The sequence below is a fragment of the Pan troglodytes genome, chromosome 18 (genome assembly GCF_028858775.2).
Source record: "Pan troglodytes isolate AG18354 chromosome 18, NHGRI_mPanTro3-v2.0_pri, whole genome shotgun sequence".
Taxonomy (NCBI): domain Eukaryota; kingdom Metazoa; phylum Chordata; class Mammalia; order Primates; family Hominidae; genus Pan; species Pan troglodytes.
This window is the reverse complement of record NC_072416.2, coordinates 67,375,749-67,400,061: the sequence shown is the minus strand read 5'-3', so window position 1 is coordinate 67,400,061 and position 24,313 is coordinate 67,375,749. Positions and strand designations below refer to the sequence as shown.

At 48.5% G+C, this 24,313-nt stretch overlaps 3 protein-coding genes across 6 annotated transcripts; 2 read left to right on the top strand and 1 right to left on the bottom strand.

Annotated features, from left to right (window-relative positions):
• Nucleotides 1–568: 568 nt before the first annotated feature.
• Nucleotides 569–9,192, top strand: TMED6 (transmembrane p24 trafficking protein 6). The gene is made up of 4 exons (XM_001168712.8): nt 569–879; nt 2,774–2,900; nt 4,504–4,652; nt 8,801–9,192. Exons 1-4 carry the CDS (start codon nt 667–669, stop codon nt 9,032–9,034), a joined length of 723 nt encoding a protein of 240 aa, XP_001168712.1. The 5' UTR covers nt 569–666; the 3' UTR covers nt 9,035–9,192.
• A 1,419-nt stretch (nt 9,193–10,611) lies between these two features.
• NIP7 (nucleolar pre-rRNA processing protein NIP7) lies at nt 10,612–13,779 on the bottom strand. Its single transcript, NM_001246425.1, is given in 5 exon segments — nt 10,612–10,921; nt 11,134–11,274; nt 12,124–12,262; nt 12,364–12,450; nt 12,571–13,779. Coding segments are annotated over 5 exon segments (543 nt in total). The 5' UTR covers nt 12,627–13,779; the 3' UTR covers nt 10,612–10,801.
• COG8 (component of oligomeric golgi complex 8) lies at nt 12,823–23,930 on the top strand. 4 transcript variants are annotated; one of them, XM_054668453.2, is made up of 6 exons: nt 12,823–13,280; nt 15,743–15,950; nt 17,106–17,933; nt 19,577–19,745; nt 21,359–21,535; nt 23,282–23,930. In XM_054668453.2, the coding sequence occupies exons 1-6, from the start codon at nt 12,823–12,825 to the stop codon at nt 23,437–23,439; spliced, it is 1,998 nt and encodes a 665-aa protein (XP_054524428.1). In that variant the 3' UTR covers nt 23,440–23,930. The 4 variants fall into 4 exon arrangements, with proteins under 4 accessions (XP_054524428.1, XP_016785563.1, XP_054524429.1 ...); XM_016930074.4 differs by having other exon boundaries at nt 21,359–21,641; XM_054668454.2 differs by lacking the exons at nt 19,577–19,745; nt 21,359–21,535.
• The last annotated feature ends 383 nt before the right edge of the window (nt 23,931–24,313 follow it).

The following is a 24,313-nucleotide window of genomic DNA, read 5'->3' as shown; positions in this document are numbered from 1 at the left end:
CCTGGGTGACAAAGCTACGCTCCATCTCAGAAAAAAAAAAAAAAAAAAAAGATTGAGGCTTTGGATAATATAATTGTCTTTCAGTGGGTTTGGATAGCTTTAGGTGACCGTTAGGTGAAAGGCATCAGGACGAGGACTGTCAGTGGAGGGGTCTAAGCACCATCCTCTGGCACTGTATTCATCCATTTACATCTTTGCACACACATGCTGTGATTTGCTCTGAGCTGCAGCATTGGGGAGAGAGAAGTGTTGCCCCATGTGTTTATAGGAGCAATTTGATGTAAGAGAACAATCCCCCCAGCCAACTTTTTGTCAGTGTATTCAGAAGTTGTAAACTTACCCAGTATTATATCCCCAAGAAGCAGGAACTAAAAAATGACAGCCCTAATGAAGGGTGGAAAGACCTCTTCTGAGGCGGTAGATTCTATGTAGCACCCATGAAGTAGGTTTGGTAAGCCACTGAGTTTTTGAGGTGAAAGCAAAATTTCCTCCTGCGAGCCAAACATGGGAGTATCATGGCAGTTCTATGATGAATATCTATGTATGGCCCTGAAATGGGCCGTAATGTGACTTGTGGAGTTAATCATTAGCCCAGCGGTTGTCTGAACGACTTGATTTCCCTGGGCTGCGAGCAGTTCACCTGCAGAGGAGGCTCCAGAAAGCGGCATGTCCCCTTTGCTCTTTGGGGCTGGGCTGGTCATTCTGAATCTAGTGACGTCTGCCAGGAGCCAGAAGACAGAACCTCTAAGTGGCTCTGGGGACCAGCCACTCTTCCGTGGAGCTGATCGATATGACTTTGCCATCATGATACCTCCAGGAGGCACGGAATGCTTTTGGCAATTTGCCCACCAGACTGGATACTTCTATTTCAGTTACGAGGTATGTGGGTGACTGGCCATACTGGGGGGCTTTTTTTTTTTTCTCCTTTACTCATAAAGTGGGTCAGGTTTTAGGCCAAAACAAGGTCTGGTTGTCTTTATTATGCTGTGATTCCCCACCTGTTAATGAAATGGACCTGCAGTTAGAGGGAAACTCCAGCTGGGTGAATAATCACCAACAGGAGCTAAAACATATGGTTTGGCTTCTTACATCAGGGGCCATGCTCAAAGCCATGGGGCAGACGGGGTGCCTCTCCCTGAAGAGGTAATCATTACATGTATTCGGATTTGGGGACGAGAGGGGAGAGAATACATTTTTAATATATTAAAACAAAATTGGATAATGGTGCTTTGGAGACTGATCCAGAGATTTCAAAGAAGGCTGCTTCAGCTTATGGGGTGGGGGAGTAAAGGTTCTGCTGCCTTTAGGAGCAATTCTGGCAAGTCAGAGATTCACTAGGTCAAGTTTTCTGTATTCGGCCAGTTAATCCTATTTTGTTTTAGGACGGTAAGTGTTTTCAAGTTACTTATTCAAAGGTCAAGTACTTTTACCCATACTATGGTCTTATATCATGCTGTCCAAGGATGGTGAACTCAGTATGAAAGTTAGAGGCTGTTCATTTCCTTTGTTCTTTATCTTAGAAATCTGTTAACTTTCTAATTTTTGTTTACATAGTAATAGACTTTGTTGATCTTACTCCACTGTAACAACATTTATTTTAAATAAACTTATCAGAGACTTTTCTTACCTCTGAATTTCTATTAGAACAGCAGCCACTACTAAGCTCACTGTGGCCTGGGCTAATCAAGATCTAGCTTGGGAGCGAGTGTCCATGGAGTGCTTGTTGTAGGTGTGCACTGCCAAGCAGCAAATGCTCAAATCTGGGACATCATTGGGGAGCTCAACCACCAAGCAAGTTCATTCAAGAACTCTACAGCCAGGCCGGGTGCGGTGGCTCGCATCTGTCATCCCAGCACTTTGGGAGGCTAAGGCAGGCAGATCACCTGAGGTCAGGAGTTCGAGACCACCTTGGCCAATATGGTGAAAACGCATCTCTACTAAAAATACAAAAATTAGCCGGGCTTGGTGGCATGTGCCTGTAATCCCAGCTACTTAGGTGGCTGAGGCAGGAGAATCGCTTGAACCTGGGAGGTGGAGGTTGCAGTGAGCCAAGATCACTCCACTGCACTCCAGCCTGGGTGACAGAGCAAGACTCTGTCTCAAAAAAAATAAAAAATTCTACAGCCAGAATCGTACTTTTTTTTTTTTTTTTGACAGAGTGTTGCTCTGTCACTCAGGCTGGAGTGCAGTGGCATGATCTCGAGTCACTGCAATCCCTGCCTCCGGGGTTCAAGCAATTCTCCTGCCTCAGCCTCCAAAGTAGCTGGGATTATAGGCGCACGCCACCATGCCAGGCTAATTTTTGTATTTTTTAAGTAGAGACAGGGTTTCACCATGTTAGCCAGGCTGGTCTCGAACTCCTGACCTTGTAATCTGCCCACCTCGGCCTCCCAAAGTGCTGGGATTACAGGCGTGAGCCACCGCGCCCAGCCCAGAATCATACATTTTAATGGATCCACACTAGCTGTGTGTTCCGAGCAAGGCATGTCTTCTTCTTCACACGGGTGCTGTTGGCATTCTGGGCAGTTCTTTGTCCTGCTGTACTGTTTCTTACATTGCAGACGTTCAGCAATGCTGTGCTGCCTCCCCTTAACACCATCACTGTGATACCTCAGAATCCTCCAATCAACTCCAAACCCCAGCAGGGGGTTGGGCAGTCCCACCCCAGAGAGAGACCGCTGTGCTGATGACTGTGGGACGTCAATCTTACCACTCAGCTGGCTTCCTTGTGATGTAGCAGGGATTCTGCTACCTATTTAATGTGTCTTGGCAGGTTCAGCGGACAGTGGGGATGTCACATGACCGGCATGTTGCTGCCACGGCACATAACCCACAGGGATTTCTCATAGACACCTCCCAGGGTGTTCGGGGCCAGATTAACTTCTCTACCCAAGAGACAGGTCTGTTTTCATTACCATGGCTATTATAATAATCATAGGGTCCTATGAAATTACAGAAATAATGAGGAAGTATACAGAGATGTTTTAACAGTAGGAAAAAAATTCAGCCTTTAACACCAAAAACCAGTGTTCCTGGAGGCTGCTGACCTCCAAGGATGCCAATTGGCAGTCTACTGACGATTTGGGGGCAACACTCCAGGTGAGCATTCTAAGTCTAGGGTTCAGCCGCTCAATTTTATCTCATCATCTCCAGTTAATCAGATTCTGGGAAAGTGACCAAAAAACAGAGACCCATTTATAATACAGAATTCCAATTAACAAATGGATTACGGGGAAGCATGTCTTTCCAGTCATCAGAATATTTGAGTCAGTTACTAAAAGCAGATTCAGAACAAAAGAAAATGCATGATATCCATGTGAGATATCCACACTCCACAGCAAAGCACTCCTCCAGCCAGGTCAAGCCTGTCCCACTTTGGAGAGCACCAGTGTCTTAACTGCCCTCTTTAATAGCCAGCTGCACTAAAAAAGACATTTTCTCAACAGGGGCATCAGACAGTCCTTCACTATGAAGCACAGCATGTGTATCAGTGTTAAAAGATCTTGAACAGGCCGGGCGCGGTGGCTCACACCTGTAATCTCAGCACTTTGGGAGGCCAAGGTGGGCGGATCACCTGAGGTCAGGAGTTTGCGACCAGCCTGACCAATATGGTGAAACCCCGTCTCTACTAAAAATACAAAAATTAGCTGGGTGTGGTGGCAGGCGCCTGTAATCCCAGCTACCTGGGAGGCTGAGGCAAGAGAATTGCTTGAACCTGGAGGCAGAGACTGCAGTGGGCCGAGAACGCGCCATTGCACTCCAGTCTGGGCAACAGAGCGAGACTCGTCTAAAAAAAAAAAAAGATCTTGAACATCTTTGGCCGCTACATGCCAGTAGTGCCTTCCAATCATTTTGACTTTCAAACACTGCCACATATTTCTAATCCCACCCCACCCATCTTCCACCGGTCCTTTCCACCTTGCTCCTTCCCACCCGCTCCCCACCCCGCACCCCCCTCCCCCCCGCACCCCCCTCCCCCCCGCACACACAAAGGGAGGCAACCCCAGCCCCAACAGATATAACCAAACCATGAGTCACTGTACACACCGCCTTGGAGGCAATCACTCCAGGAGAGCTGCTTTCATGCACTATGCATCCATTTTTTTTTTTTGTCTTTCCTAATTTCAAGTTCAAGATGGTGTCCCTAGCTCTAATGGTGTACAAGGACCAGGCAAACACCATGCTCTTAACTTCAACTCCATCTGTTGAGCAGGAGTTCCTTAATACAAGATGTGGGAATTATATGTTAAAGAGAAAACATTGTTTGCCACTACCCAGTATGGAAAGAACGAGTTACTAAAATTTGGCCAAATATAAGTAATATTTAGTATAAGTTTAACATAAGGTCCGTGTCTTCCATGTCAAAAACGGGATCTTTGTACTTTCTAAGTAAAAAGAAGGTCCCGTAGTAGAATTCCAAAACTAGAGGACAGATACCTCCAGGGAATCCTTAACAAAGGGGAGGAGACCAAAGACTTGGTAATGATCTAAGAATTCTTACAGGTTTTTATCAGCTTTGTCTAAGTAATCAGCATAATCACTTCGGTTCTGTGCAAGTGTACCTCAACTTTGGAGTCTTCTATGAGGGGCCTGAGACTGATCACAAACAGAAGGAAAGAAAACAACTGAATGATACTCTGGATGCAATTGAGGTAAGGAAGTGTTTTGTGGAAGAGAAACATCTGTGGAAACTGATTTTTAACTTCAGAGGGAAGATGACTTCATTTAGGTAGAAACCAAACAGGCAAGGGGATGTGAATTTCTTAATAAATTATGACTTGATTGGGCACGGTGGCTCACGCCTATAATCCCAGCACTTTGGGAGGCCGAGGTGGGCGGATCACCTGAGGTCAGGAGTTCGAAACCAGCCTTTCCAACATGGTGAGACCCTGTCTCTACTAAAAATACAAAAATTAGCTGGGTGTGGTGGTGCGCACCTGTAATCCCAGCTCCTTGGAAGGCTGAGGCAGGAGAATCGCTTGAACCCTGGGAGGCAGAGGTTGCAGTGAGCCGAGATCACGCCACTACACTCCAGTCTGGGATACAGCAAGACACCGTCTCAAAATAAATTATGACTTGAAGCTCTTGAAATTCCATCTTCGTTTTATACCAAGGGTTGGCAAACTATGTATGGCTGACAGGCCAAATCTGGCCCATTGCCTGTTTTTCTTTAAATTGAGATATAATTCATACACCGTACACCATCTAAAAGTGTGTCAGTGGTTTTTCAGTATATTCACAAGGCTGTGCAACTATCAGCATCTAATTCCGGAAGTTTATCACCCACCCCACCCTCAAAATCCCACTCCCCATTAGTCATTCTCCATTCTATTACCCCAGGCCTGCCTATCACTGTTCTACTGTCTCTATAGATTTAACCTATTCTATACTTAATTTTTGAGACAGGGTCTCACTCTTGTCCAGGCTGCAGTGTGCAGTGGCTTGATCACAGCTCACTGCAGCCTCAACCTCCTGCGCTCAAGCAATCCTCCCACCTCGGCTTGCCAAAGTGCTCAGATTCAGCACTTTGAGCCACTGAGCTGAGATTACTCAGCATCATGAGCTACTGTGCCGAGATTAATCAGCACGTTGAGCCACTGTGGCTGGCCTCTATACACTTTATTTAAATGGAATCACACAGTACATGGGATTTTGTGACTGGCTTATTTTTATTATTGTTTGAGACGGAGTTTTGCTCTTGTTGTCCAGGCTGGAGTGCAATGGCGCAACCTCAGCTCACTGCAACCTCCGCCTCCAGGGTTCAAGTGATTCTCCTCCTCCCAAGTAGCTGGGATTACAGGCACCTGCCACCATGCCCGGCTAATTTTTGCATTTTTAGTAGAGACAGGGTTTCACCATGTTGGCCAAGCTGGTCTCAAACTCCTGACCTCAGGTGATTGGCCCGCCTCGGCCTCCCAAAGTGCTGGGATTACAGGTATGAGCCACCGTGCCCAGCCAAGACTGGCTTCTTTAATTTAGCATGTTCTCAACGTTCATCCATGTTGTAGCATGTATCAGTACTTTTCTTTTTATGGCTGAATAATATTCTCTTTTATGGATACACATTTTATTTATCCATTCATCAGTTAATGGACATGATGGATATTTAGGTTTTTCCACCTCTTGGCTATCATAACGTGGCTATGGACATTTGCATGCAAGTTTTTGTGTTAGCATGTTTTCATCTGTGTATACCTGAAAGTGGAATTACTGGAGACTGTTTACCACAGTGGCTAAACCATTTTAAACTCTTGCTAGCAGTGTATGAAGGTTCTAATTTCTCTACTTCCTCATCAACACTTATTTTTTGTTACAGTCATCCTAGTGGGTGTGAAATGTTATCTTGTGGTTTTGAGTTGCATTTCCCTAATGATTAATAATGTTGAGCATCTTTTCACGTGCATATTGGCCATCTCTCTTCTTTGGAGAAATGTCTGTTCGAGTCCTTTGCCCATTTTAGGCCAGGCCAGTTGGCCCAACACCTGTAATCCCAGCACTTTGTGAGGCCGAGGTAGGATAGCTTGAGCCCAGGAGTTTGAGACTAGCCTGGGAAACATGGTAAGACCCTGTCTCTACAAACAAAACAACTTTTTAAATGACCCGGGTGTGGTGGCACATACTTGTGGTCCCAGCCACTCGGGAGGCTTAGGTAGAATTGCTTGAACCCAGGATGTCAAGGCTGTGACAGTGAGACCCTATCTCAAAAAAATGAAAATCCTTTGCCCATTTTACTTTTTTTTTTTTTTTTTGAGAGAGTCACTCTGTCGTCCAGGCTGGAGTGCAGTGGTGTGATCTCGGCTCACTGCAACCTTTGCCTCCTGGGTTCAAGTGATTCACCTGCCTCAGCCTCCTGAGTAGGTGGCATTACAGCCACGTGCCACCACGCCCACCTACATTTTGTATTTTTAGTAGAGACGGGGGTTTCACCATGTTGGTCAGGCTGGTCTTGAACTCCTGACCTTGTGATCTGTCCAGCTCAGCCTCTCAAAGTGCTGGGAATACAGGCGTGAGCCACCGCACCCTGCCTGAATTGTCTTTTTATTGTTGAATTTTGTTTATATATTCTGGATACAAATCCCTCCTAAGATATGTGAGTTGCAGATATTTTCTCCCATTCTGGCAATGTCTTTTCACTTTCTTTTTTCTTTTTTGAGACGGAGTTTCATTCTGTCTCCCAGGCTGGAGTGCAGTGGCGAGATCTTGGCTCACTGCAACCTCTGCCTCCTAGGTTCAAGCGATTCTCCTGCCTCGGCCTCCTGAGTAGCTGGGACTACAGGCGTGTGCCACAATGCCCAGCTAACTTTTGTATTTTTATTTATTTATTTATTTATATTTTTTTGAGACAGAGTCTCGCTTTGTCACCTAGGCTGGAATGCAGTGGCACAATTTTGGCTCACTGCAACCTCCGCCTCCCGGGTTCAAGTGATTCTTATGCTTCAGTCTCCCAAGTAGCTGGGATTACAGGCGGGTGCCACCACGCCTGGCTAATTTTTGTATTTTTAGTAGAGATGGGGTATCACTATGTTGGCCAGGCTGGTCTTGAACTCCTGACTTCAGGTGATCTGCCCACCTTGGCCTCCCAAAGTGCTAAGATTACAGGAACGAGCCACCGTGCCTGGCCACTTTTCACTTTCTTTTTTTCTTTTCTTTTTTTTTTTTTTTTGTTGAGACAGAGTCTTGCGCTGTCGGCCAGGCTGGAGTACAGTGGCACAATCTCAGCTCCCTGCAACCTCCGCCTCCCGGGCTCAAGCAGTTCTCCTGCCTCAGCCTCCCGAGTAGCTGGGATTACAGGCGTGTGTCACCACACCTGGCTAATTTTTGTATTTTTAGTAGAGACGGTGTTTCACCATGTTGGCCAGGCTGATCTTAAACTCCTGATCTCAGGTAATCTGCCCGCCTTGGCCTCCCAAAGTGCTGGGATTACAGGTATGAGCCACTGTGCCCGGCCACTTTTCACTTTCTTAATAGTCTCTCCTAAATGCACAAAAGCTCACTGCCTGTTTTTGTAAATGGAAGTTTTCTTGAAACACAGCCATGCTCATTTGACAATTACATATTGTCTGTGGCTGCTTTTGTACTACAATGGCAGAGTTCAGCAGTCACAGGGGCCTGCAAAGCCAAAAATATTTACCATCTGGCCTTTTAATAAAAAGTCCACAGGCCCTTGTCTTCTACCATATACAGAGAACATAAAACATCACCTGGAATGGTAACGACATGCTGAGTACATCTAAATCTAGCTCTTCCTCTGGAAGAGCTCTCTAGTTTGAGTACTGAAGTTTTCCATTATTTAAAAACAAAACAAAAGGCCGGGGCAGTGGCTCATGACCATAATCCCAACACTTTGGGAGGCCAGTGTGGGTGGATCTCTTGAGCCCAGTAGTTCGAGATGAGTCTGGGCAACATGGCAAAACCCTGTCTCTACAATTAAAAAAAAAAAAAAAATTAGCTGGGTGTAGTGGCATGTGCCTGTAGTCCCAGCTACTAGGGAGGCTGAGGTGGGAAGATCACTTGAGCACAGAAGGTTGAGGCTGCAGTGAGCTGTGACTGCGCCACTGTACTCCTGCCTGGGCAAACAAGTGAGACCCTGTCTCATAAAACAAAAACAAAAATTTTAAACTCAAATCCAGACCATATTTCATACATAGCAAACACAACATTTAACAACTATCATTGTATTGTACATCTTAAAATCATATGGGTAAATTATTTGACTTGAGATAGGTTAGTGCTAGTGAGCGCTCAGGTGAGGCTAGATGGGGGTTTGGAAGAATCCCCTTTAAAATGGTCTCTCTCATAGGACGGCACACAAAAGGTGCAGAACAATATCTTTCACATGTGGCGATACTACAACTTTGCCCGGATGAGGAAAATGGCTGACTTTTTCCTTATCCAATCAAACTATAACTACGTGAACTGGTGGTCGACAGCCCAGAGCCTCGTTATTATTCTTTCTGGGATCCTGCAACTGTATTTCTTGAAGCGTCTCTTCAATGTTCCAACAACTACAGATACAAAGAAGCCAAGATGCTAAGCTAAGGTGACTATAGCACCCTGGCTGTTTTCTTCTGGGGCTTAGTCGAATCAGCTTTGTAATGTTATGGGACAAAAATCAATTTATCTCATTAATGTTTTAGTCTGCTGCACACATCTAAAAAAGCAAAATGGCAATAAAATCATAACAATGAAAAAGTTCTGAAGAAGTATGTATTAAATGTATGCATCAAAATACTGTTCATCATATAGCAGTCCCTTAGCCTTCACTGAGTCTACTTAGAGGCTAACAGAAAACCTTAGAAGGAAGATGAGTTGAAAAAGGCCACAATCAAGTTTGCTTACATATAAAAGCAGGAGTTGGTAATGTTTTATTCTTAAAGACTTCACCTTTGGAACTTAAAATAAGCAATATATTCATTAAAGAAATAGTTTAATTTTGCAATACAGATAGTCTTTAAATTTTTTGTCTATAAAATATTTAAAGAAATATTCTAAGGATCTTAAAGTAACTTTGGGAGGCACGGGGAAGGACAAAGGGACTGAATTTTTATGTCGTGGCCTCTGATCAGTGCTTTTAGTGCAATCCAGTCAAGTAAGTAAAGGTTCATAGAAAAAATTGTTTTATAAAATCATAGTGATGAAAAAAACTTTCCAGCCTAGCATCATCCCATCCAAGAAAAATACTGAGAAAACAGCTTGTAAAAAAGAAGGTAATAAAATCAAATTATACTCATAAAACTCTACACTTAATAACAGGAATACATAATATATATAATATAAAAATAATTCTTACCATTTATTCCATACCTATGATTTCCAAGGCACTGTACACTGTACTAGATGCTTTACAATCAGACGGAGTCTCACTCTGTCACGCCCAGGCTGGAGTGCAATGGCACCATCTTGGCTCACTGCAACCTCTGCTTCCCCAGTTCAAGCCATTCTCCTGCCTCAGCCTCCCAAGTAACTAGGACCACAGCCATGTGTCACCACACCTAATTTTTTTTTTTTTTTTTTTAGTAGAGATGGGGTTTCACCATGTTGGCCAGGCTGGTCTCGAACTCCTAACCTCAAGTGATCTGTCCACCTTGGCCTCCCAAAGTGCTGGGATTACAGGCGTGAGCCACTGTGCCCAGCCTACAATCATGATTTCTGATTCCAAAAATCAGACTTTCTAATTCTCAGGTAGATGGCCAAAGCTGATTTTTAAGTTTTGTGTCTTTTTAAACAGAAGAAAATGAACCTTATTAAAGCTGAATGACTCATTCAAGGCCATATAGCTGGTAGGTGGCAGAAGTGGGGTTTGAACCCGTTTTTCTTCCATACCACACACCAATTACTGTATAGAAAAATAGCTGAATTGCTCCTATTAGCCAAATTTCATTTTTAAAACCCCACATGTGGTTTATTATTCTGTTATGGCAATGTCTATGTTGCATATTAATAAAAAAGAAAATCCTTGTGTTTAGAAAACAGTGTTATCACAGATAACAATAAGCTATTCTTGTTCCTAGTTCCAATGATTTTGAACCTATTTCTCAGAACAAGAAGCCCTCTGATTCAAATATGAAACAGTATTCTATTTCGTCACAAACACAAAGATCTGAAACCCCATTTTTGAGCCATCTCTGTATATAATAAGAATCCAGCCTGCATTTGTCAGTGATAGAGAGTACAGTAAATAAGAAGTCCCTGAAGAGGTCAGAGTGTTGACAAAATTCAACATGATGGTGGAGTCCACACAAACAAAGGAAACAAAGCTCGGCCTTTCCATACAGCCGTCTGTCCTTGGAATGACTTCGTTTTAAGTCAACGTCTCTTCATGCCGCACATATTCCCCAATGTCTGCTTGATGAAATACCACAATCGCCATGGGGTCTACTTTTCTGCAGTCTTGTGTAGATTTGGCTGCCACCCCAAAACCCTGGGATTCAAAAGAAGAGACACTAACTCACTGAAGTCATTCAATATGCCCATATTGAGGGCTGGAAATAACAAAGACGGAAAAAGTACAGTTCTGGTCTTTCTGGGATTCAAAACGTGCTGAGAATTTATTCTCTCAAGCACTCCGATTGAAAACATACCCTTCTTGAATAAGAGTACTTGAGTTCTGTAACAGCTACCATCTCTACTCACCAAAGGGATGTCTGCCATGGAGTACACCACCACGCCCTGGTACTGAGAAGTATTTTCAGTGATTCGACCCAGACCAGATTTCAACACATGGTTCCCATACAGGAAGGACTGCTCTGCACCAGGCTTTATCCAAACTTTATACTATAAGAGAATTAAAATCCAAGAGACATAAAAACGTTACTATTTCTATCCATGCAGACAAGCTAGCTGCTGGATCTGTAAATAATTTTCTGAAATAATTTTAAGGGAAACAGAGAGAGACTCATGTTTTCCTCAAACTGTCTATCTCCTGAACAGAAATGCAGGAAGTTGCCCAGTGCAGTGGCTCACGCTTGTAATCCCAGCACTTTGGGAGGCCGAGGCAGGTGGATCACTTGAGGCCAGGAGTTCGAGACCAGCCTGGCCAACACAGTGAAACACTGTCTCTACTAAAAACACACACAAAAATCAGCCAGGTGTGGTGGCACATGCCTGTAATCCCAGCTACTGAGGCACAAGAATCACTGGAAACTGGAAAGTGGAGGCTGCAGTGAGATCGCACCATTGCACTCTAGCCTGGGCGACAGAGTGAAACTGTGTCAGGAAGAAAGAGAAAGAGAAATGAAAAGAAAAAACAGAGCAAGAAAGAAAAAGAAAAAAATGCAAAAAGTTATTTTCTCAACTCTACGAGGATCATCCTCCATGGCCAGGTTAACAGCTCTTTTTCTGGACCCCGGTGTCTTCATTGCTACCACTTATTTGCTTTCTGATCTCTAGCTGGGTCTGCCTAGGCTCTTCTACTTCGCTGGAGAAAACTAACCCTACGCAGCCACATAGCATTCCTATCCCATAGCCCTGACCATGCTCAAGCTGCAAGACCTCTACACATCTCCATGTGCTGAAACTCCTTCAAGCACACTGTCAGGGACTCTGTGGGAGAGAAGCTGCCGGACAATCTGCCTAATCCTTGACTTCATCGCCCGTGGCAGAATTGGAAACCGCCCCACAAACCTTGGCATAAGGTGCAAGGTAATCCAGAGCTGTGACGTGCAACCGAAACTTGTGGGTTTTAGTGAATTTTCCAAAGCAGGTCCCCAGCGACACCAGCTTGTCCCCGGAAATATTGGCGGCCAGCTTCATAATCTTCTCACTAAAAGGGTAAAGGGGGAGCAAGGTTGCGGATGAAGGAGGCTCGTGGGACCCAGGACCCCTCTCCCCTGGGTCCATGCTGCCTGCCCGGCCCCGCCTCACCTCACATAGTACACCCGGTCGTTGTGCAGACGGAAACAGTAGGTGCCATCGGGCCGGTCCACCAGCAGTTGAAGATTCTCCCCAATGCTGAGGGCAAAAAGAGGACTGGAGACCGCGCCCGAACGAACCGGTCTCCGGCACCGCGCCCCCACTCCACCCCTGGCCACCACACCCACACACTCCCGCGTCCGCCCCGCGCGCTCCTACTATTTCGCTATCTTCTCAAACATGACACGGGTCTCCTCTTCAGTCAAAGGCCGCATTTTTCCCCCTGGGTTGGAACACCGGATCCTCGTGCCTTGGTAACTGGAAACGGAAGTCGGTCGCTCGCTGCTCCCCGGCAACCCCAAAGCCTTCCTCTCTAGCCCCGTACCAATAGTTCGTCTCGCTAGCGCCCAATAGTCTGGACGACCGCAGGGGAAAGCAAGCCGGCCGGATGAGAAAGCATAGAGACCGGAAATGTGCCTGTTTCTTCCTGTCCTAAGTTCGGAGTCAGCGCCCCCTGTGGTCCGGAAGGGAAGTGACGTTGTTGCTGGGAAGATGGCGACCGCGGCGACTATCCCATCGGTAGCCACGGCTACGGCAGCGGCTCTCGGCGAGGTGGAGGATGAAGGGCTCCTGGCGTCGCTGTTCCGGGACCGCTTCCCCGAGGCCCAGTGGCGCGAGCGGCCCGATGTGGGCCGCTACCTCCGGGAGTTGAGCGGCTCGGGGCTGGAGCGGCTGCGGCGCGAGCCCGAGCGCCTGGCGGAGGAGCGGGCGCAGCTGCTGCAGCAAACGCGCGACTTGGCCTTCGCTAACTACAAGACCTTCATCCGCGGCGCCGAGTGCACCGAGCGCATCCACCGCCTGTTTGGCGACGTGGAGGCGTCGCTCGGCCGCCTGCTCGACCGCTTGCCCAGCTTCCAGCAGAGCTGCAGGTGCGACGCGCCTGGCGCTAAAGGGGTTTTATAACTGTAAAAGCTGACATTTACGATGGTAGAAATAACTAACACATAAAGCGTTTACCACGTTCCAGGTTCTCTGCTGAGCGCTTTATTAATCCATTTAAACCTCACAACAGCCTTCGAGGTAGGTACTGTTATTCCTTTTTTTTCTTTTTTGAGACGGAGTCTCGCCCTGTCGCCAGGCTGGAGTGCAGTGGCGAGATCTCGGCTCGCTGCAACCTACCTCTGCCTCCCGGGTTCAAGCGATTCTCCTGCCTCAGCCTCCTGAGTAGCAGGGACCATAGGCGCGCGCCACCACGCCCAGCTAATTTTTTTGGATTTTTAGTAGAGACGGGGTTTCAGCATGTTGGCTGGGATGGTCTCGATCTTTTGATGTCGTGATCTGTCCGCCTCGGCCTCCCAAAGCGCTGGGATTACAGGCATAATCCACTGCGCCCAGCCCTGTTATTTCCATTTTACATATGAGCAAGTCAAGACAGAGATTAGTGACGTCCAAGGACACAGCTAGGAGGTTTCGAATTCAGAACTGGTTACCCAGAAGCACGTCGCTCCCTCGAAGGGCAGTTGTGGGCACAAAGAAAAAGGATTCATGCAAAGCTCTTATTATCGGGTCTGACATAGTTAACATTATAGGTGTGAGCTGAATATATGTACACATTTATATACTTATTTTATACGAAAGCGTGGACCGGAGGTCATCTGCTTCAAAACTTCCATTGACGGGAAGGTGACAAGGAAATCCTCGCATTTGAGGGCATCAGATATCAAAAAGTCTCTCCATTTGGATGGCTGGATGTGGTGGCTCAGCCTGTAATCCCAGCACTTTGGGAGCCTGAGGCTTGAACCCAGGAGTTCGAGAGCAGCCTGGCCAACATGGCAAAACCCTGTCTCTATAAAATAAAAAATTAGCTGGGCGTGGTGGCGTGCGCCTGTAGTCCCAGGTACACAGGAGGTTGAGGTGGGGGGGTCAGTTGGGCCCGGGAGATTGAGGCTGCAGTCAGCCATGATTGTGCCACCGCACTCCAGTTGGGGAGGTCGAGGCTGCGGTGGGCTGTGATTGTGCTACTGCATTCCAGACTGGGTGACAAAGTGAAACTCTCTTAAAAAAAGAAAAAAAGGCTGGGCGCGGTGGCTCACACCTGTAATCCCAGCACTTTGAGAGGCCAAGGCAGGCGGATCACGAGGTCAAGAGATCGAGGCCATCCTGGCTAACATGTTGAAACCCCCATGTCTACTAAAAATACAATTAGCTGGGCGTGGTGGCACGCGCTTGTAGTCCCAGCTACTCGGGAGGCTGAGGCAGGAGAATTACTTGAACCTGAGAAGCGGAGGTTGCAGTGAGCCAAGATGATGCGTGCCACTGCACTCCAGCCTGGTGACAGAGCAAGACTCCGTCTCAAAAAAAAAAAAAAAAAAAAGTCCTTTGTGAGTCATATTCTGTCTCCATTATCCCTAGTTCTGGCTTCCAGCCTTTCATGATTAAAGTTTAATTTTTCTTTTGAGCCTTTGGATATTTGACAGCAGCTTTTGTACCCTTCCATGCTCCAGAATAGATAGGGGACTTGATAAAGCAGGTCTCTGCAAATATGGAGAAGTGTTGAAAGTAGACTGTGGCAGGAACTATGGTTGAACATTAGCATAGGAGAAGATGAAGACCTGAGGGGAAAGATTGTGGATTCTAGGCAGTTAGTGCTTCATTTTGAAAATAATGATAGCTACTGTTAAATATTTAACTGTGTCTCTTTTACTATTTTTACTTTGACGCATTCGCTCTGTTTCAAATTCTATGTTAAATGCTTCACACACATCATCTCATTTAGTTCTTACACCCTTATGAGGAGGGTCCTATATACTTTTTTTTTTTTTTGAGACGGAGTCTTGCTTTGTTGGCCAGGCTGCAGTGCAGTGGTGCCATCTCTGCTCACTGCAACCTCCACCTCCTGGGTTCAAGTGATTCTCCTGCCTCAGCCTCCTGAGTAGCTGGGACTACAGGCGCGCACCACCATGCCTGGCTAATTTTTTGTATTTTTAGTAGAGATGGGGTTTCACTTGAACTCCTGGCCTCAAGTGATCCGCCCACCTCAGCCTCCCAAAGTGCTGGGATTACAGGCGTGAGCCACTGCGCCTGGCCCTGTATACCGTTTTACCAATGAGGAAATAGGTTCAGAGAGGCCAAGTACCTTGCCACAGCCAGCAAGTGGCATATCTGGATCTCCATCTGTTAGATTTATTAATTGTATGTTTTTGGACAAGTTGCTTAACCTTTCTGGGATTAAAAATTTCCTCAATTGTAATAATACTTACCTTATAGGTGGGGTGTGAGGAATAAATCAGATAGATCATCCAGCCCAATGTTCATAGCAGGTACTGGGTAACTGTAGCTAAGGTTTGGGTACAGAGCAGTGAAGGATCAACATTCTTCTGATTATTACTAGGAACTTTGTGAAGGAAGCCGAGGAGATCAGCTCCAACCGCCGGATGAATAGCCTGACCCTAAACCGGCACACAGAAATTTTGGAAATACTGGAGATTCCTCAGCTCATGGACACCTGTGTCCGGAACAGTTATTATGAAGAGGCCCTGGAGCTTGCAGCCTACGTACGCCGACTGGAGAGGAAATACTCTTCCATCCCTGTCATCCAGGTAGCCACCTTGCCCAGAGAGGACTCAAAGTAATGTTCTTGTAATCATTTATTCTGTGGTCAGGACTGAAGCTTTAGGTAGAAACTCTTGCATGTTTCACATCAGTTTCTGCCAGCCAGGTATGCCTGAACAGAAAACATTAATTTATTCAAAATACATATTAATCATGTGCCAAGCACTGCTCTATATGCTGGGGATACAGTGTGAATAAAGTGGTCCTGGCTCTCATGCAGCTTACGTGCTAATGGGAAGTCTGATAATTGACAAAGAAATGATATCATTTCAGATAGTGGTGTCTGAAGAAAAAAACAGGGAATGGGGTAAGGGAGTCTAGGGTAGGTTTCTTTAGGTAGGGTGATCAAGAAGGACTCTTCTAGGGAGGTAACATTTAAGCTGAGACCTAAATGAGAAGGAGGTGCCAGCCCACAAAGATCTGGGGAGAGAGCAAACCAGAAAGTGTGAAGAACAAGTACAGAGGGCTGAAGTGGGCAGAAATTGAGGTGTTTAAGGGATACAGAGGCAGCCAGGGTTAATGGATTGTAGCAGCGGGAGCGCACTAGGAAGCAGGTGAAGATGGAGAACCAGGTAGGGCCACCAGTGTAAGTCCCAACAAGTGGTTGGAATTTTCTTGATTGCAGTGGGAAGTCACTGGAGGATTTTAAGCTTTTTTTTTTTTCTTTTTTTTTTTGAGACAGAGTCTCGCTCTGTCCCCCAGGCTGGAGTGCAGTGGTACGACCTTGGCTCACTGCAACCTTTATCTCCCGGGTTCAAGTGATTCTCCTGCCTCTGCCTCCCGAGTAACTGGGATTACAGGCCTGCACCACCACACCCACCTGATTTTTATATTTTTAGTAGAGACGAGGTTTCACATGTTGGCCAGACTGGTCTCAAACTCCTGACCTCAAGTGACCTGCCTGCCCACGGTGCTGGGATTACAGGTTTGAGCCACTGCACCTGGCCAGGTTTTAAGCTTTTTAAGCAAGAGAGTTAACTAACCTGATCTTTGTTGGTTAACCTACAGGCATCAGCTTTAGGAAATTACTTCACATTTCAGGAAAGCCATGGGAATGTTGGTCTGCAGTCTTCAGAGTTAGGGGAATGGGTTCTAGAGAGCATCCTTCCCAGCGCAGTGTGACTCTCTCTGTGTATTGTCAGGGCATCGTGAACGAAGTGCGCCAGTCCATGCAGCTGATGCTGAGCCAGCTGATCCAGCAACTGAGGACCAACATCCAGCTTCCCGCCTGCCTCCGTGTCATTGGCTACCTGCGGCGCATGGACGTCTTCACTGAGGCTGAGTTGAGGGTGAAGTTTCTTCAGGCCCGAGATGCTTGGCTCCGGTCCATCCTGACTGCCATTCCTAATGATGATCCCTATTTCCATATTACAAAAACCATCGAGGCCTCCCGTGTCCATCTCTTTGATATCATCACCCAGTACCGTGCCATCTTCTCAGACGAGGACCCACTGCTGCCCCCTGCCATGGGTGAGCACACTGTGAATGAGAGTGCCATCTTCCATGGCTGGGTGCTACAGAAGGTCTCACAATTCCTGCAGGTGCTGGAGACCGACCTTTACCGGGGCATAGGCGGCCGCCTGGACTCTCTGCTGGGCCAGTGCATGTACTTTGGGCTGTCCTTCAGCCGGGTGGGAGCTGATTTCCGGGGTCAGTTGGCTCCTGTTTTCCAGCGGGTGGCCATCAGCACTTTCCAGAAAGCAATTCAGGAAACAGTGGAGAAATTCCAGGAAGAAATGAACTCCTACATGCTCATCTCGGCTCCAGCCATCCTGGGCACCAGTAACATGCCTGCTGCTGTGCCAGCCACCCAGCCGGGGACGCTGCAGCCACCCATGGTGCTCCTAGATTTCCCACCCCTCGCCTGCTTCCTCAACAATATTCTGGTTGCCTTCAATGATCTGCGCCTCTGCTGCCCTGTGGCCCTGGCGCAGGATGTGACTGGGGCCTTGGAAGATGCCCTTGCCAAGGTGAGCACATTCTGTTGGTTTTCTGCTACCCTGGGCCTTCTCTGGTAATGGGTGGCCAGATTTTTGTAATAAACCCGTCTATTTGACGGTGTCTGCTGACATGGAGAGGTCTAGTGTGGTTTTGGAGGTTCTCCTGATTGAGAAGCTCTGGCCAGTTGCCCTTCATGGGACCTAGGACAGTCCATGAAGTGATTTGCCTATAGTAACAATTCGGTAATACACGTATTAGCTTTCTAGTGCTGCATAACAAATTTCCACAAACTTAGTAGCTTCCAGCAACACATTTATTACCTTCCAGTTTTGGTGGGTCAGGAGTCCAGGCACAGCACAACCGGGTCCTCTCTGCTCAGGGTCTTACAGGGTTGCCATCAAGGTGTTGGCTGGACTATGGCCTCATCTGGAGGTTGGGGCTCCATTTCAGACTCATTCAAGTTGGCAGGGGTCAGTTCCTTGCAATTGCAGAACTGAAGCCTCAGCTCCTAGAGGCTGTCCACTCCATAGGCAGCTGACAACATGGCTGTTTGCTTCCTCAAGGCCAGCAGGAGAGCTACTCTCTTGCTTGAGTCTCTTCTTTTAGGTACCTCCTTTTAAAAACTTCATTTGATTAAGTCAGATGATTAGGGACTTTAATTACATCTGCAAAACCCTTTACCTTTAGCATATTCTTTTATTTTTATTGTTAAAAGTGTTTTATTTTACAGAGAGAGAGTGTCTCCCTATGTTGCCTAGGCTGGTCTCAAACTCCTGGACTCAAGTGATCCTCCTGCTACAGACCCTCAAAGTGTGGGATTACAGGTGTGAGTCACTTGAACTTGGGAAGTCCAGCATCAGAGTCTGTGTTCTTACCCTGTCGCTATGCCACATATCTGTAGTGTCAGCTAGGCTGCTCTGTTGGTTTTGAAACTTCTCTTTCCTAGCTGTTTTCTTACAGTTTTCCAGTGGTTCTAGCTTTCTGAAACCTCAGGGCTTAGTAGAAAGCTTGTATAGTTTTGCGTCATTTTCCTGGATCCAGCACAGTTCTGGTTGGTCCTCCGTGGAAGTTAAGAACCATGTATTGGGCCGGGCGCAGTCGCTCACGCCTGTAATGCCAACACTTTGGGAGGCTGAGGTAGGAGGATCTCCTGAAGCCAGGGGCTCCAGACCAGCCTGGGCAACAACGCAAGACCCTGTCTCTACAAAAAATTTTAAAACTTAGCCAGGCGTGATGGTGCACGCCTGTAGTCCCAGCTACTTGGGAGGCTAAGGTGGGAGTATCCCTTGAGCCCAGGAGTTTGAAGCTACAGTGAGCTGATTGTGCCGCTGCACTCCAGCTTAGGTGACAGAGCAAAATCCTGTCTCTAAAAAAAAAAATAAATAAAACCAAAACCATGTATTCTCTCTATAGTTTTATGACACTCCTCCACTGGAACCGGAAACTATATCCGTAATGTAACAAGTTGGGTCTGAACTTCACATTAATAAAGTGACACAATTGTGGAGAATGACCATAATTCTGAGTTTAAATGAGACAGTAAAATAATGTACTGTTAAATTACTTTGTTCAGGAAAACTGGAGGGGCATACATTTTTTTGCCTAGTTTCATGCACTGCTGTCCCAGTGGTGATAGGCTGTCCCAGTAATTGACGGTGCCCTTGTCTCTTAGGTAACTAAAATAATCCTGGCCTTCCATCGCGCTGAAGAGGCTGCCTTCAGCAGCGGGGAGCAAGAGCTCTTTGTCCAGTTCTGCACTGTCTTCCTGGAAGACCTTGTTCCGTATTTAAATCGCTGTCTCCAAGTCCTTTTTCCACCAGCTCAGATAGCACAGACTTTAGGTAAGAGAATGAAAATTCTGTAAACTGCCTTACTGATGTGTAATTCACATACTAAATAATTCATCCATTTGTGTAAGTCAGTGTTTTTTAGTAAATATGAATCCAATTTTAGAATATTTCCATCACTCCAAAAAGATCCTTCATGCACGTTTGTAGTCATTCCTCGACAGCATCCTTAGCCCCTGGCAACCTACTTTCTGTTGCCACAGATTTGCCTCTTCTGGACATTTCGTAAAAATGGAATCATACATTATGTGGCTGTATCTGGCTAAGCGGAAGAAGCCAGTCACAAAAGAACCACATACGTATGATTCCATTTATGTGAAATATCTAGAGAAACGGTTTTTACAGTCTTCTTTTTTTTTTTTTGAGGCGGAGTCTCGCTGTGTTGCCAGGCTGGAGTGCAGTGGCACAGTCTTGGCTCACTGCAACCTCCACCTCCCGGGTTCAAGCAATTCTCCTGCCTCAGCCTCCCGAGTAGCTGGGACTACAGACTCGCACCACCACACCCAGCTAATTTTTGTATTTTAGTAGAGACGGGGTTTCACCATGTTGGCCAGGATGGTCTCTATCTCTTGACCTGTGATCCGCCCACCTCGGCCTCCCAAAGTGCTCGGATTACAGGCGTGAGCCACCACACCCGTCCTAAAGTCTTTTTTCCAATTCACTTTCACGTCCTTGTCCCCTTGTGGTAGGAGAGGGGCTTGGTTGAGGCACAGCTTCCCAAAGGGCAATGGGTCAGTGCATCACACGTGCAAAGCCTGGCTGCCCTCTGCTTTTTCCCTGGTGCTGCCTGAGGTCTGGGTTCCTGCTGCAGGCACCCTACACTGCTGTTCCGTTACGTTCTGCTTCACAGTATAGCTTCCCATTCCCTGTAACAAAGGTTTTTGCTGTATTAAAACATAGTAATTGATGGCTGGGCGCAGTGGCTCATGCCTGTAATCCCAGCACTTTGGGAGGCCGAGGCGGATGGATCACCTGAGGTTGGGAGTTTGAGACCAGCCTGGCCAACATAGTAACCCCGTCTCTACTAAAAATACAAAAATTAGCCTGGCATGGTGGCGGGCGCCTGTAATCCCAGCTACCACGGAGGCTGAGGCATGAGAACTGTTTGAACCTGGGAGGCAGAGGTTGCAGTGAGCAGCAATCACGCCACTGCACTCCAGCCTGGGCGACAGAGCGAGACTCTGTCTCAAAAAAAAAAAAAAAATAGTAATGGCTCGTTTTTTTTCCCTTAAATTTCCTTTTTTTTTTTTTGAGACGGAGTTTTGCTCTTGTGGCCCAGGCTGGAGTGCAATGGCGCGATCTCGGCTAACTGCAATCTCCACCTCCTAGGTTCAAGCGATTCTCCTGCCTTAGCCTTCCCAAGTAGCTGGGATTACAGGCATGCGCCACCAAGCCCGGCTAATGTTGTATTTTTAATAGAGATGGGATTTCTCCGTGTGGGTCAGGCTGGTCTCGGAATTCCTGACCTCAGGTGATCCGCCCCCCCCCCGGCCTCCCAAAGTGCTGGGATTACAGGCGTGAGCCACCGCGCCCGGCCTCCCTTAAATTTCTATATTGAGTTTTATTAGTAACTGTTTTCCATTTTGCTTTCCCCACGTCTGGGTTAGGCATTCCTCCCACTCAGCTCTCCAAGTACGGTAACCTAGGGCATGTGAACATCGGCGCCATTCAGGAGCCCCTCGCCTTTATCCTGCCAAAGAGAGAGACGCTTTTCACCCTGGATGACCAGGCGCTGGGGCCCGAGCTCACAGCTCCAGCACCAGAGCCTCCCGCCGAGGAGCCACGCCTGGAGCCCGCGGGCCCAGCCTGCCCGGAGGGAGGGCGAGCGGAGACGCAGGCAGAACCGCCCAGCGTGGGGCCCTAGCCGGCGTCCCCTGCCTCCAGAACGCGGTGCGTGAGGTTCCCGGCGCGGGGTGGCCAGGACTGCCTCGCCCTGGAAGGTCCAGGGCGGGTTCGGGAGGCGGGAAGGCGCTCCCGGGAGGAGAGCGGAAGGGGGCGGTGCTCACTGCCAGTCTAGGCAGGAAGGCGGGGATCCAGTCGCGGCTTCGCTGTGCGCTGGCCGACGGCGCTTCCCGGCGTGCCCCGCGCTGCGGCCGGAAGGGGCGGGCCGGGTCACTGTTAAGGGGGCCGCCATGGCCCGGCTGGGGGGCGCGCTGAGTCTTCGGCCACTGTGGGCGGCCGTGCCGTGGGGCGGGGCGGCAGCCGTCGGTGTCCGGGCTTGCAGCTCCACGGCCGCTCCGGACGGCGTCGAGGGCCCGGCGCTGCGGCGCTCCTATTGGCGCCACCTGAGGCGTCTGGTGGTGGGTCCTCCCGAACCGCCGTTCTCGCACGTGTGCCAAGTCGGGGACCCGGTGCTGCGCGGCGTGGCGGCCCCGGTGGAGCGGGCGCAGCTAGGCGGGCCTGAGCTGCAGCGGCTGACGCAACGGCTGGTCCAGGTGATGCGGCGGCGGCGCTGCGTGGGCCTAAGCGCGCCGCAGCTGGGGGTGCCGCGGCAGGTGCTGGCGCTGGAGCTCCCCGAGGCGCTGTGTCGGGAGTGCCCGCCCCGCCAGCGCGCGCTCCGCCAGATGGAGCCCTTCCCCCTGCGCGTGTTCGTGAACCCCAGCCTGCGAGTGCTTGACAGCCGCCTGGTCACCTTTCCCGAGGGCTGCGAGAGCGTCGCCGGCTTCCTGGCCTGCGTGCCCCGCTTCCAGGCGGTGCAGATCTCAGGTGCGGGCGGCGGGGACCGGGGCGGCTGGAGCAGCGCGCGCGTCTCTTCTGCCCGACTCCGCGAGAGCGCAGAAGTGGTCGCGGTTCATACGCCGGACCTCCCGCAGGAGCGAAGTGGGATGCGGGAGCGGAGAGGCCTCAGGACGGATAGAAGCTCCTGTGGGGCAGAGCCCGCTCAGATAGGACGCAGGGGCGAGGAGAGGTCCCCCAATTCCGCTGTTAACTGACAGCCTGGCGTCTGCTTTCTGCTCCCTTGCTCTCTGAGGCAAACACCCTCTTCGGCCCCAGTTAGATCCGCCACGGTGGAGTTGGAGAAGTGGGGATTAGCCCCCCCCCCCCCCAGCCTGACCCATCCCAGGGGGCTAGGCCATTCCCCCCGTGGTACCACAGGATGCCTCGCGGAATGCGGGCTCTGCTGGGGTCGGGGTGATTGTTCCTGCAGAGCAAGCCCGTCGGTTCAAGAGGGTCAGAAAAACAAGTGGGGTCTCAAGCTGCAGAACCTCTGTTAGGAGTTGGGAGCCCACAGGTACCTCAGAAGTGGGAGGAGTGTTCGGAAGGGTCGCACCGTAGAAAGATGATTTCTCATCTCAACTCTACAGTGAGCTCGATAACCTAATTACCAGAGTTGGGAACCAGGTTGAACGCTTGGTAATGGACCGAGATGAGGGACGTTTTCCAGTTAGAAGAGGAGCTGCTGTCTACATTTGCCATCTGCTGTTGCCTCTTGTCAATGGGGACAGCCAGGACCGGGGGCAGGGGTAGGGAGGTTGAGGATGATGCAGTTCAGCTGTTCCCACTCACCAGGGCTGTAACTTCTTTTGCAGGGCTGGACCCCAATGGAGAACAGGTGGTGTGGCAGGCGAGCGGGTGGGCAGCCCGCATCATCCAGCACGAGATGGACCACCTGCAGGGCTGCCTGTTTATTGACAAAATGGACAGCAGGACGTTCACAAACGTCTATTGGATGAAGGTGAATGACTAAAGCTTTGCTATTGGGGCTGAGGATTCCGGATACCAAGACGCAAACACTTTCACTTTGAGCTGGGCACATCTTACTTGGCATCAACTTGGATGGCTCGCATATGACAGGAAACTGGATTGCCAAGGCATGGCAGACTGAGCTGGAGGAAGATGTCAGAAATGTTTGCCCTGAAATCAGTTACGGACAAAATGTTGGCTACAACTTGAGGAGAAAAATCACCCCCAAAGGAGTGGACATTTCCTAACAATTCTGTATGGAGGAAGGTGGGGTAATTGCATTCGTCTGCAGTAGACACGAGTTCCTCGGACCTGTATAATCTCCCAAAGCCAAGGTTTGGTAATAATGTAGTCCCCAAATACCTGAAAGCTGTCTTTAAAAATGCAGGTAAGCATGTGACCGGCCATTTGTGCCGAGTTCTTATTTTTACGGAGGGCTTGTGGCCTTAGACGCCAGTTTGCTTATGGAAATGAAACAGAATAGTCCCTGTTCAAGGATGTGTTTCATGACAGCACGAGTGTAAATGAGTGCCCACACATTTTAACAGCCTTGGGCAGGATTTTGCTGCTGAGATCCCTAGAGCAGCTGGTTCTTGGCTCATTCTTGGGGTAGAGGCCGTGGATCAGGGCTGGGGGCGGGGTGACAATTGAGAAGTGCACTGAGCCCTTTCCTGTTAACAATTGGGACATAGAAAGCAGGATTAGTACTTCCTGGTTATACACTTATTTTGTAAAAATAGAATTAATATCACAGCAACCAATGTGTAGGTTTAAGAAAGTGGCCAGGTGCAGTGGTTCACGCCTGTAATCCCAGCACTTTGGGAGGGCGGGGCGGGTGGATCACAAGGTCAGGAGCTCAAGACCAGCCTGGCCAAGAT

What these genes read in the sequence shown, in the direction of transcription:
- TMED6 (XM_001168712.8), top strand. Translation starts at nt 667, where the DNA reads ATGTCCCCTTTGCTCTTTGGGGCTGGGCTGGTCATTCTGAATCTAGTG. An exon ending in ACTTCTATTTCAGTTACGAG is followed by an intron (nt 880 to 2,773) that starts GTATGTGGGTGA and finishes GTGTCTTGGCAG; the next exon opens with GTTCAGCGGACAGTGGGGAT. An exon ending in CTTCTCTACCCAAGAGACAG is followed by an intron (nt 2,901 to 4,503) that starts GTCTGTTTTCAT and finishes GAATTCTTACAG; the next exon opens with GTTTTTATCAGCTTTGTCTA.
- COG8 (XM_054668453.2), top strand. Translation starts at nt 12,823, where the DNA reads ATGTGCCTGTTTCTTCCTGTCCTAAGTTCGGAGTCAGCGCCCCCTGTG. An exon ending in TGGAAGATGCCCTTGCCAAG is followed by an intron (nt 17,934 to 19,576) that starts GTGAGCACATTC and finishes CTTGTCTCTTAG; the next exon opens with GTAACTAAAATAATCCTGGC. An exon ending in TCAGATAGCACAGACTTTAG is followed by an intron (nt 19,746 to 21,358) that starts GTAAGAGAATGA and finishes CGTCTGGGTTAG; the next exon opens with GCATTCCTCCCACTCAGCTC.